General features: G+C 39.3%; 1 protein-coding gene across 5 annotated transcripts in view; it reads left to right on the plus strand.

Moving 5' to 3' along the window:
- The window catches only part of Slf1 (SMC5-SMC6 complex localization factor 1), a 66,232-nt gene that overhangs the window by 38,959 nt on the left and 14,601 nt on the right, over positions 1-12,672 (plus strand). For all 5 annotated transcript variants that reach the window (XM_013126517.3, XM_021223570.2, XM_040729086.1 and 2 more), the window contains one exon: positions 2,608-2,755. In XM_013126517.3, coding sequence (XP_012981971.3) covers positions 2,608-2,755 — 148 coding nt within the window. The remainder of the gene's footprint in view (positions 1-2,607; positions 2,756-12,672) is intronic.

Genomic DNA, 12,672 nt, shown 5'->3' on the forward strand with positions numbered 1-12,672 from the left:
CCTTACAGTGTTGTCATGCATTTTTTGTGACTCTGGGACTTCCATCCGTGTCATTGTTTGATAGCACAGATGGCATGTGCTACTTGACCATTTGTTTCTGTGTGTTTGCACAGCAAACCAGAAACAGAACTTCCGTTGTACAATTGGGTGGTTTGTTTTTTTTTTTTTACTCTATAACATGTATTTCTTAGATAGATTTACTCTATATCATTAATTTCTTCAGTGTCCAAAGTCATCTCTTAGGTGTTTATAAACATAAATCCTACTTGTTCTAATTTCTTTAGTACATGTGTATAATTTCACAAATGTAATTATACCTTGGTGGTACAGTCTACTTTTATTTTATTGGAAATAGATTCTTCTCTTCTAGAATACATCCCCAACCACAGTTTCACCTCCCTGCACTTTTCCCATTCTTCTCGGAGAACCCCAGACTCCTTTCCCCTCTGTCTCTCATCAGAAAAGAGCAGGCCTCTGGGAGATAACAACCAAACATGACAAAACAAAATACAGTAAGACATAGCAAAAGCCCTCACACTGAGGCCGGACAAAGCAACCAACAGGAGGAAAGAGTCCCAAGAGCAGACAAAAGGATCAAGAGACCCACTGCTCTCACGGGTAGGAGTCCCACGAGAACACGGAGCTCACAGCCACAGCAGAGGACCGGCTGGAGACCCGGGGAGGCCCTGTGCTTGCCACTGTAGTCTCTGAGTTCTGTGAGCTCCTCCTGGTGTCTGGGCTCTGAGAAGTGGAGCCCTCCAGTGTAGACTCTTTCCACATGATGTCTACGTGTGGGCCTCTGCATCCACTCCCATCTACTGTGCAAGGAAGCCTTTTGAGGACTGGGCAAAACATTGATCTCAGTATGACAGAATATCCTTAGGAGTCACTTTTATTTTTCATTTTTTTTTAGACCAGTCATGTTGGTTTTACCCTAGGTCTCTGGGCTGGCCAGTCTCTGGTTCTTGGCCACGCAAGCCGTGTGAGTTAAGGCTCCCTATTGGGGAAGTGGGCTTCAATCAAAATCAGTCATTGGTTGGCCACTCCCAGAAATTCTGCACCACCATTTTCCCTTGCAGGCAGATCAAAGGTTTTGTGGCTAGGTTAATGCTTTCCTATTAAAATATACATACTTAAAAGAAATTTGTTTTCAAGGACCTGAAAAATAAGCCTACTATTCTGAGGGTTCAAAATGCCTAGACATTTCTCTCATTAGTCATAATATGATGACCAACACAGCAGTTCAATATATTCAGATATAACACTGGTTCAAGAAAACATGTTTATATGCTTAATCCAACTGTTACTTAGTGAGATTTTCACACATGCAACATAGATAGGAAACAAACAACAAGAATATAGATATTGCAACTAGTTTTAATGTCATTTTGGAAAAGTATCTATATTAAAGTGTTCTTAAAATACTATTTTCTCACATCTTTATCTTCATAGTACATATTGACTTTTCCAGATTAATGTGTTTAAAATGTGTTTAAAAAAAGAAAACATTGGGTTAAACATACAAGGATTTAAATGCCTTGACATAGTTCTTATACGAATGTAGTATTTAGTATAAAAGTGAGATATGAAGTATACTTTCAAAATTGATCTCTTTATCTCTAATTTTGTTCATTTTGTTACAATTAAATAGAACTTGGATTAGTCTATTTCTTTAAGAGATTTGTTGATGATTTTACCTGTTGAATTTCTCAAGTCCTTTGACACTGCTGCTTGAAATGAACACAGCTCGAATGATGGCTCAGTGGGTAAAGGTACTTGCCACACATCTGATATCTGAGTTCAGTCCCTGGAATCCATGGTGGAAGGAGAAAACGGACTACAAAAAGTTGTCCGCTGACTTCCGTATGTGCACCATGAAGCGTGCACATCACCATATGGACACACAGTATGCACACAGCAATAGCAATTAAAGATTTTACAAGTGCACATAGTCTGTGTTTGATTTGTAAAAACAGCAAATCTGTCTTTTATATACGATATATATTCCCATTAAGTAATTTCCACAGAAGCCTGGAAATTCCTCATGGTTTTGAATAGAAATAGTGCTTGGCTAAAAGACCTGAGAGCTTCATTCAGGTCAAAATTTGTCTTGGTATAGGTTGTTGCTAAAACCTAGATTGAACATCCTTAATCCAGAATCCTAAATGCCCCCAAATCCAAAATTTTGGCCACTATGATTCCACATTATATGCCTGACCTTATATAACAGGTCTTAAACAAAATGTTACTACATTAAAAGTACTGTGAAATTACTTCCAGGATATGTACATCCTGTATTTATGAACAAGTGAGTTCTATATTTGGATTTGCATACCATTGTCAGTATCATTTTATATTTGAAGATAATTCCACACTCAAAAAAAACCTAAAACACTAAGAGCCTTAGTCATTTCAGGTGACAGATTTCAAAATGGTGATGTGGTAGTAAGAGAGAGTGGCATAAAACAGATGGAGAGAGACAGTTTGCAGTCTTTTATTCTGAGCATACCCTATATTTTAGTCATTTATCTCTCAAGATATAGTAAAGAAAATATGAGAAAAGTTGGCATTTTTAATGTTTGATAATACTTTACATCATAATTCTAGGTCTTCAAACATGAATTATCTTACTTGCTGACTGGGATTCTTGGAGCAGCAATAGATTATTGGGTCTTCCTTGGTATCCAGATGGGTAGAAATGTGATCCGACACATGTCTGATGACTTAGGAAGTTATATCTCCCTGTCCTGTGATGGTAAGTACTTTGTTATGGTTTCATTTTAATAACTAATTCTAAAAATCAGTTTTGTTTCCTTTAAGAAGTCTATTCTCTAATGTGTATTCCTATGAAGTTTTCTTTGAAAAATACACAAATGTGTACCTATAAAGACAATATAAAAAGGAATAGAATTTTTTTCCTTAATGCTTCTGTGCAGAGAGCTTCGATCTTCTTTGTATCTAAGAATTTGCTATATAGTTGAAATTGTATTACATTTATTTGTATGTAATGCATTTATTTGTATAATTTATTTACTTTTATTGTATGTGAATTGGGGTGAAGGTGTCAGATCCCCTGGAGTGGAGTTACAGTTGTGAGTACCATGTAGATGCTGGGAATTGAACGTGGGTCCTCTGGAAGGGCAGCCAGTACTCTTAACCACTGAGCCATCTCTCCAGCCATTAAGCACTTCCGTTGTTAGTTTTTGAGAATTTCATTGAGTACTGAATTTATACCATTTCAGTCCCACATACTCACCACTTCATTTCCTACTGTGCCCCTCATCCAACGCCATTCCCTACTTTCCTTTGTTATTGTCTAGTGTGTGTGTGTGTGTGTGTGTGTGTGCACGTATGCATGCACGTATTTCTAAATACTACATGCTGAATCCTGGTCTGTTTACATGTTTACACATGTGTGTTTCAGGATGACCACCTGGGATTAAATCAGGGCTCATGCTGGGAGAAGACTTCCTTTTTTTCATTATTATTATGTAAATGAGAAACAAGCTTGCTTCACACATCAAACCCAGCTCCCTCTCCCTTCTCTCCTCCCCCCGCCCCCTACCATTCCCCCAACTCCCCACCCAATCTCCACTCACCTGAGGCCCTCCAGGAGGGATCTCCAGAGTCTGTCATATCATTCAGGGCAGGGCCTAGGCCCTCCCCCATATGTCCAGGCTGAGAGAGCATCCTTCCATATGGAATGGGCTCCCAAAGTCCATTTGGAGGCCAGGTATAAATACTGATCTACTACCCGAGTCCCCAAAGATTGCCAAGGCCTCCTCACTGACACACATGTTCATGTTCAGGGGTTCTGGATCAGTCCCATGCTGGCCACTCAGCCATCAGTCTGGGGTCCATGAGCTCCCCTTGTTCAGGTCAGCTGTGGATTAAACCAGCCCAGTCTTGACCCCTTTGCTTATAAGTCCTCCCTTTCTGTCACTGGATTCCAGGAGTTCAGTCTTTAGCTGTGGGTGTCTGCCTCTGCTTCCATCAGTCACTGGATGAAGGCTCTAGGAAGGCATACAAGGTAGTCCTCAATCTCATTATCAGGGGAGGGCATTTAAGGTAACCTCTCCACTATTGCTTAGATGGCCAGTTGATGTCATCCTTGTAAATCTCTGGAAATCTCATTAGTGCCAGAGCTCTCCTCAAGCCTATAATGACTCCCTCTATTATGGTATCTCTCATCCTGCTCTCCTCTATTCTTCCCTCGACTCAACCTTTCTATTCCCCCATGTCCTCCTCTCCCCATCTCTTGACCCTCTCTCTTTTCCCAGCTCCCTGTCCCCTCGCCCCATGTTCCCAGTCCACTCAGGAGATCTTGTCCTATTCCCCTTCTCTGGGATACCATGCATATCTCTGTTAGGGTCCTCCCTGTTTCCCAGACTCTCTGGTAGTGGGATTGTATGCTGGCATTCCCCTGCTTCATGTGTAAAATCCATGTATAAGTGAGTATGTGCCATGTTTGTCTTTTTGTGACTGAGTTACCTCATTCAGGATGGTTTCTCTTAGTGCCATCCATTTGCCCGCAAATTTCAAGATTCCATTGTTTTCTTCCACTGAATAGTACTCCATTGTGTAAATGTACCACATTTTCTCTATCCACTCTTCAGTTGAGGGGTATCTAGGTTGCTTCTAGGTTCTGGCTATTACAAATAATGCTGCTATGAACATAGTGGAACAGACATCCTTGTTGTATGAATGCGCCTCTTTTAGGTATATGCCTAAGAGTGGAATGGCTGGGTCTTGTGGTAGACTGATGCCCATTTTCCGGAGGAATCTCCATACTGATTTCCAAAGTGGCTATACGAGTTGGCACTCCCACCAGCAGTGGAGGAGTATTCCCCTTTCTCCACATCTTCTCCAGCATAAAATGTCCTTGATGTTTTTTATTTTAGCCATTCTGACAGGAATAAGGTAGTATCTCAGAGTTGTTTTAATTTATATTTCCCTAATGGCTAAGGATGCTGAGCACTTTCTTAAGTGTCTCAGCCATTTTAGACTCCTCTGTTGAGAATTCTCTATTTAGTTTTATTCCCCACTTTTTAATTGGAGCCTTTGATGTTTTGGAGACTTGCTTCTTGGGTTCTTGTTAATTTTGGAGATCAGCCCTCTGTCAGATGTGGGGTTAGTGAATATCTTTTCCCATTCTGTGGATTGCCTTTTTGTCTTGTTGACTGTGTCCTTGCCTTACAGAAGCTTCTCAGTTTCAGGAGGTCCCATTTATTAATTGATCTCAGTGTCTGTGGTACTGATGTTCAGTGTCTGTGGTACTGCTGTTATGTTCAGGAAGCTGTCTCCTGTACCAACTGGTTCAAGGTTACGTCTCACTTTCTCTTCTAAGAAGTTCAGTGCGGCTGGATTTATGTTGAGGTCTTTGATCCATTTGGACTTAAGTTTTGTACATGGCAATAGACATACATATGTCTGCACTCTTCATGACAATATCCAGTTATGCCAGCACCATTTGTTGAAGATGCTTTCTGTTTCCGATTGAATAATTTTAGCTTCTTTGTCAAAAATCAAGTATTCATTCGTAGGTGTGTGGGTTAATATCAGGGTTTTCAATTTGATTCCATTGGTCTACCTGTCTATTTTGTGCCAATAGCAAGCTGTTTTTATGACTATAGCACTATAATAGAGCTTGAAGTCAGGGTTGGTGATACATCTGGAAGTTCCTTTTTTGTACAGAGTTGTTTTGGCCATCATGGTCTTTTCTTTTTCCATATAAAGTAGATTATTGTTCTTTCAAGTTTGTGAAGAATTGTGCCAGTATTTTGATGATGATTGCATTGAATCTGTAGATTGCTTTTGGCAAGGTTGACAGTTTTACTATGTTGATTCTACCTATCCAAGAGCATGGGAGATCTTTCCATTTTCTGGTATCTTCTTTAATTTTTTTCTTTAAAGGCTCAAAGTTCTTGCTATACAGGTCTTTCACTTGTTTGATTAGCATTACCCCAAGTTATTTTATGTTGTTTGTGGCTATGGTAAAGGATGATGTTTCCCTGATTTCTTTCTCATCCCCTTTATCGTCTGTATATAATAGGGCTACTGATTTTTTTTGAGTTAATCATGTATCCTGCCACTTTTCTGAAGGTATTGATCAGCTGTAGTCCTCTGGTAGAATTTTTCGGGTCACTAATGTAAACTAGCATATCATCAGCAAATAGTGAAAGTTTGACTTCTTCCTTTCCAATTTGTATCCCCTTCATCTCCTTTTGTTGTCATATTATTCCAGCTAGAACTTCAAGTACAGTATTGAAGAGATGTGGAGCGAGTGGACAGCCTTATCTTGTTCGTGATTTTAGAGGAATTGTGTTAAGTTTCTCTCCATTTAGTTTGATGTTGGCCATTGGTTTACTGTATACTGATCTTATTATGTTTAAGTATGTTCCTGTTATTCCTGATCTCTATATGACCTTTATCATGAAGGGGTGTTGGATTTTGTCAAAGGCTTTTTCAGCATCACGTGAGATGATCATGTGGTTTTTCTTTTGCAGTTTGTTTATATGGTGGATTACAATGATGGATTTTCATATGTTGAACTATCCCTGAATCTCTGCGATGAAGCTTACTTATCATGGTTTATGATTTGCCAGTATTTTAATTTTTGCATCAATGTTCATGAGGGATATTGGTCTGTAGTTCTCTTTCTTAGTTGTGTCTTTGTGTGGCTTGGGTACAAGGTAGTTGTAGCCTCATAAAAAGAATTTGGCAACAAATCTTATGCTTCTATTGTGTGAAACACTGTGAGTTGTATTGGAATTATTTCTTCTTTGAATTTCTGGTAAAATTCTGTACTGAAGCCATCTGGGCCTGGGTTTTTTGGTTGGGAGACTTTTGATGACTGCTTCTATTTCATTAGTGGTTACAGGCCTGTTTAAATTGCTTATCTGTTCTTGATTTACTTTTGGTAAGTGATATACATCCAGAAAATTTTTCATTTCCTTTAAATTTTCGAATTTTGTGCAGGAGAGGTTTTTAAAGTATAACCTGAAGATTCTCTGGATTTCCTCAGTGTCCATTATTATGTCCCCGTTTCCATTCCTGATTTTGTTCATTTGCATGTTCTCTCTCTGCCTTTTGGCTAGTTTGGGTAAAGGTTTGCCTCTCTTTTTTATTTTCTCAAAAAACCAACTCTTTGTGACATTGAGTCTTTGTAGTGTTTTCTTTGTTTCTGCTTGATTGATTTCAGCCCTCAATTTAATTTGCTTCTTTGTGTTCTAGAGCTTTCAGTTGTGCTGTTAATTCTCTAGTGACTGTTCTCCAGTTTCTTAATATCTGCGCTTAGTGCTTTGAACTTTTCTCTTAGCACTGATTTCAAAGTGTCCCATAAGTTTCAGTATGTTGTGTCTTCATTTTCATTGAATTCTGGGAAGTCTTAAATTTCTTTATTTCTTCCTTGACCCAGGAATAGTGCAGTTTTCCATCAGTTTGTATGGTTTCTGCAATTTGTGTTGTTGGTGAATTCTAACTTTAATGATACAAGGGTTTATTCCACTTTTTTTGTACCTGTTGAGGTTTGCTGTGTTGCCAACTATGTGGTCGATTTTAAAGAAGGTCCCATATGGCACTGGGAAGAAGGCATATTCTTTTGTATTTGGATGGAATGTTCTATAGATGTCTGTTATACCCAATTGGATCATAACTTCTGTTAGTTCCTTTGTTTCTTTGTTAAGTTTCTGTCTGGTGGATGGTCCTGTCTAGTGGTAAGAATGGGCTGTTAAAGTCTCCCACTATAATTGTGTGAGGTCTTATATGTAATTGAATTTTAGTAATCTTTCTTTTACAAATGTGGGGGCCTTTGTAATTGGGGCATAGATAGATGTTCAGAATTGAGACTTCTTCTTGATTAATTTTTCCTGTGATGAATATAAAGTGACCTTCTTCATCTCTTTTGATTTATTTTATTTTGAAGTCTAATTTGTTCTATACTAGATCTCATGCCTGTCAATTCCACATCAAAACTATAGCATTGTTTTTTCATAACGCTTCAGACAGAATTCCTTTCTGCATGTTAACTATCTGAATTTCCTTTTTATCCTAATTGAGATTCTTGAGAAACTAGATTCAGATAGGGATTCGTTTTTTTTTTATTTATTTTTAAGTTTAAATTTAGATTAGAAACAAGGTTGCTTCACAAGTCATTTCCAGGTTCCTCTCCATTTCCCTCCCCTCCTCCCGTGCCCTCCCCCAACTCCCCCCCCCAATATCTCCTCATTTCCCCAGGGAGGGTGGGGCCCTCCCTGGGGGTGTCCATAGTCTGTCATTTCATCCAGGGCAGGGCCTAGACCCTTCCCCAAGAGTTCAGGGTGAGAGTGCATCTCACATTGTTGGATGGGAGTCCAAAGTCCATGTGTACACTCTGGATGATTACTGATCTACTGCCCAAGGCTCAATAGATTACCTAGGCGTCCTCACTGACACCCACATTCAGGCACATTCAGGGGGTCTTGATCAGTCCCATGTTGGATTCCCAGGCATCAGTCTGGGTTTCAAGAGCTAACCCTTGTCAGGTCAGCTGTTTCTGGGGGCTAAACCAGCCCATTCTTAATCCCTTTGGTCATCAGTCCTCCCTCTCTGTTACTGGCTTTCTTGAGTTCAGCTCAGTACTTAGCCATGGGAGTCTGCCTCTTCTTCCATCAGCCACTGAATGAAGGTTCTGTTTCCCAGACTCTCTGGCCATGGGATCGTAGGTTGGCACTCCCCAGATCTATGTGTAAAATCCATATATGAGCGAGTACATGCCATGTTTCTCTTTTTGTGACTGCCTTACCTTACTCAGGATGGTTTCTTCTAGTGTCATCCATTTGCCTGTAAATCTCAGGATTCCATTGTTTTTTTCTGCTGAATAGTAAGTACTCCATTGTGTAAATGTACCACATTTTCTCTATCCACTCTTTGGTTGAGGGGCATCTAGGTTACTTCTAAGTTCTGGCTATTACAAATAATGCTGCTATGAACATAGTGGAACACACATCCTTGTTGTATGAATGGGCATCTTTTGGATAGGTGCCTAAGAGTGGAGTTGCTGGGTCTTGTGGTAGGTTTATTCCCATTTTTCTGAGGAATCTCCATACTGATTTCCAAAGTGGCTGAACAAGTTGGCACTCCCACCAGCAATGGAGGGAGTGTGCCCCTTTCACCACATCCTCTCCAGCATAAATTGTCATTGGTGTTTTTGATTTTAGCCATTCTGACAGGAGTGAGATGGTATCTCAGAGTTGTTTTGATTTGCATTTCCCAGATGGCTAAGGATGTTGAGCACTTTCTCAAGTGCCCCTCAGCCATTTTAGACTCCTCTATTGAGAATTCTCTATTTAGTTCTGCAGCCCACTTTTTAATTGGATCCTTTGGTGTTTTGGAGACTTGCTTCTTGAGTTCTTTGTAAATTTTGGAGATCAGCCCTCTGTCAAATGTGGGGTTAGTGAATATCTTTGCCCATTCTGTGGACTGCCTTTTTGTCTTGCTGACTGTGTCCTTTGCCTTACAGAAGCTTCTCAGTTTCAGGAGGTCCCATTTATTAATTGTTGATCTCACTGTCTGTGCTAGTGGTGTTATGTTCAGGAAGCTGTCTCCTGTACCAATTCGTTCAAGGATACCACCCACTTTCTCTTCTAAGAGGTTCCCTGTGGCTGGATTTATGTTGAGGTCTTTGATCCATTTGGACTTAAGTTTTGTGCATAGCGATAAACATGGATGGATCAGCATTCTTCTACATGCCAGCCTCCAGTTATGCCAGCACCATTTATTGAAGATGCTTTCTTTATTCCATTGTATATTTTTAGCTGCTTTGTCAAAGATCAGATGTTCATATGTGTGTGGGTTAATATCAGGGTTTTCAGTTCGATTCCATTGGTCTACCTGTCTATTTTTGTGCCAATACCAAGCTGTTTTCAGCACTATAGCTCTATAATAGAGCTTGAAGTCAGGGATGGTGATGCCTCCGGACGTTGCCTTGTTGAACAAGGTTGTTTTGGCTATCCTGGGTCTTTTGTTTTTCCATACAAAATTGATTATTGTTCTTTCAAGGTCTGTGAAGAATTGTGCCGGGATTTTAATGGGGATTGCATTGAATCTGTAGATTGCTTTTGTCAGGATTGCCATTTTTACTACATTGATCCTACCTATCCAAGAGCATGGGAAATCTTTCCATTTTCTGAGGGCTTCTTTAAAGATTCAAAGTTGTTGCGATACAGGTCTTTCACTTGTTTGGTTAGCATTTCCCCAAGGTATTTTATGTTGTTTGTGGCAATTGTAAAGGGTGATGTTTCTCTGATTTCTTTCTCAGCCTTTTTACCATCTGTATATAGTAGGGCTACTGATTTTCTTGAGTTGATCTTGTAGCCTGCCACTTTGCTGAAGGTGTTAATCAGCTGTAAGAGTTCCCTGGTAGAGTTCTTTGGATCATTTATGTGAACTATCATATCATCTGCAAACAGTGAAAGTTTGACCTCTTCCTTCCCAATTTGTATCCCCGTAATCCCCTTTTGTTGTCGTTTGGCAATGGCTAGAACTTCAAGTATAATGTTGAAAAGGTATGGAGAGAGTGAACAGCCTTGTCTTGTTCCTGATTTTAGAGGAATTCCATTGAGTTTGTGTCCATTTAGGTTGATGTTGGCTATTGGTTTACTGTATATAGCTTTTATTATGTTTAAGTATGTTCCTGTTATCCCAGATCTCTCCAAGACCTTTATCATGAAGGGGTGTTGGATTTTGTCAAAGGCTTTTTCAGCATCACGTGAGATGATCATGTGATTTTTCTTTTCAGCTTGTTTATATAGTGGATTACGCTGATGGATTTTTTTTTTTTTATGTTGAACCATCCCTGCATCTCTGGGATGAAACCTACTTGATCGTGGTGAATGATTATTTTGATGTGTTCTTGGATCCGATTTGCCAGTATTTTATTGAGTATTTTTGCATCAATGTTCATGAGGGATATTGGTCTGAAGTTCTCTTTCTTAGTTGTATCTTTGTGTGGCTTGGGGATCAAGGTTATTGAAGCCTCATAGAAAGAGTTTGGCAAAGACCCTTCTGCTTCTATTGTGTGGAATACTTTGAGAAGAATTGGTATAAGCTGTTCTTTGAATTTCTGGTAGAATTCTGCACTGAGGCCATCTGGACCTGGACTTTTTTTGGTTGGGAGACTTTTGATGACTGCTTCTATTTCCATAGGGGTTATAGGTCTATTTAAATTGCTTATCTGTTCTTGATTTAGTTTCGGCAAGTGATAGCTGTCCAGCAAGTCGTCCATTTCCTTTAAATTTTCGAATTTTATAGAGTACAGGTTTTCAAAGTATGACCTGATGATTCTCTGAATTTCCTCAGAGTCCATTGTTATGTCCCCCTTTTCATATCTGATTTTGTTAATTTGCATGTTCACTCTCTGCTGTTTGGTAAGTTTGGACAAAGGTTTGTCTGTCTTGTTGATTTTCTCAAAGAACCAACTCTTCGTTGCATTGATTCTTTGTATTGTTTTCCTGGTTTCTACTTTATTGATTTCAGCCCTCAATTTGATTATTTCCTGGTGTCTACTCCTCCTGGGGGGAGTTTGCTTCTTTGTGTTCTAGAGCTTTCAGCTGTGATGTTAATTCTCTAGTATAACTATTCTCCAGTTTCTTCATGTGGGCACTTAGTGCTGTGAACTTCCCCCGTAGCACTGCTTTCAAAGTGTCCCATAGGTTTGTGTATGTTGTGTCTTCATTCTCATTGAATTCTAGGAAGTCTTTAATTTCTTTTTTTATTTCTTCTTTGACCCAGGGATGGTGCAGTTGTGCATTATTCAATTTCCATGAGTTTGTAGGTTTTCTGCAATTTGTGTTGTTCTTGAATTCTAATTTTAAAGCATGGTGGTCTGATAAAATGCATGGAGTTATTCCAATTTTTTTGAAGCTGCTGAGGTTTGATATGTTGCCAAGTATGTGGTCGATTTTTGAGAAGGTTCCATGTTGTGGTGAGAAGAAGGTATATTCTTTTTTGTATGGATGAAATGTTCTTTAGATGTCTGTTAATCCCAGTTGAGTCATTACTTCTATTAGACCCTTTGCTTCTTTGTTGAGTTTCTGTCTGGTATTCCTTTCTAGTGGTGACAGTGGTGTGTTGAAATCTCCCACTATAAGTGTCTGGGGCTTTATATGTGATTTAAGTTTTAGTAATCTTCCTTTTATGAATGTGGATGCCATTGTATTTGGGGCATAGATGTTCAGGATAGACACTTCATCTTGGTTGCTTTCGCCTGTGATGAGTTTGTAATGACCTCCTTCATCTCTTTTGATTGATTTTATTTTAAAGTCTAATTTGTTAGATATTAGGATTGCTACCCCTGCTTGTTTCTTGGGTTCATTTGATTGGAAATTTTTTTCCCAACCTTTAACTCTCAGGTAATGTCTGTCTTTGAGGGTGAGGTGTGTTTCTTGTATGCAGCAGAAGGATGGGTTCTGTCTTCGAATCCATTCTGCTAGCCTGTGTCTTTTTATGGGTGAGTTAAGGCCATTAATGTTGAGGGATATTAATGAGCATTGATTGCTCATTCTTCTTTGATTTGGGATGGTTGTTGTTGGTGGAATTATGTGGGGATTCGTTTTTCCATTTATGTAAACTATTATGGTAAATATTCCTTTCTCTTTAGGCCTCAGAAGCTGTAGTAAGAAAACAACCTCACAC

This window comes from Mesocricetus auratus, unplaced genomic scaffold (assembly GCF_017639785.1).
Source record: "Mesocricetus auratus isolate SY011 unplaced genomic scaffold, BCM_Maur_2.0 Super-Scaffold_100020, whole genome shotgun sequence".
In the NCBI taxonomy this organism is placed as follows: Eukaryota; Metazoa; Chordata; class Mammalia; order Rodentia; family Cricetidae; genus Mesocricetus; species Mesocricetus auratus.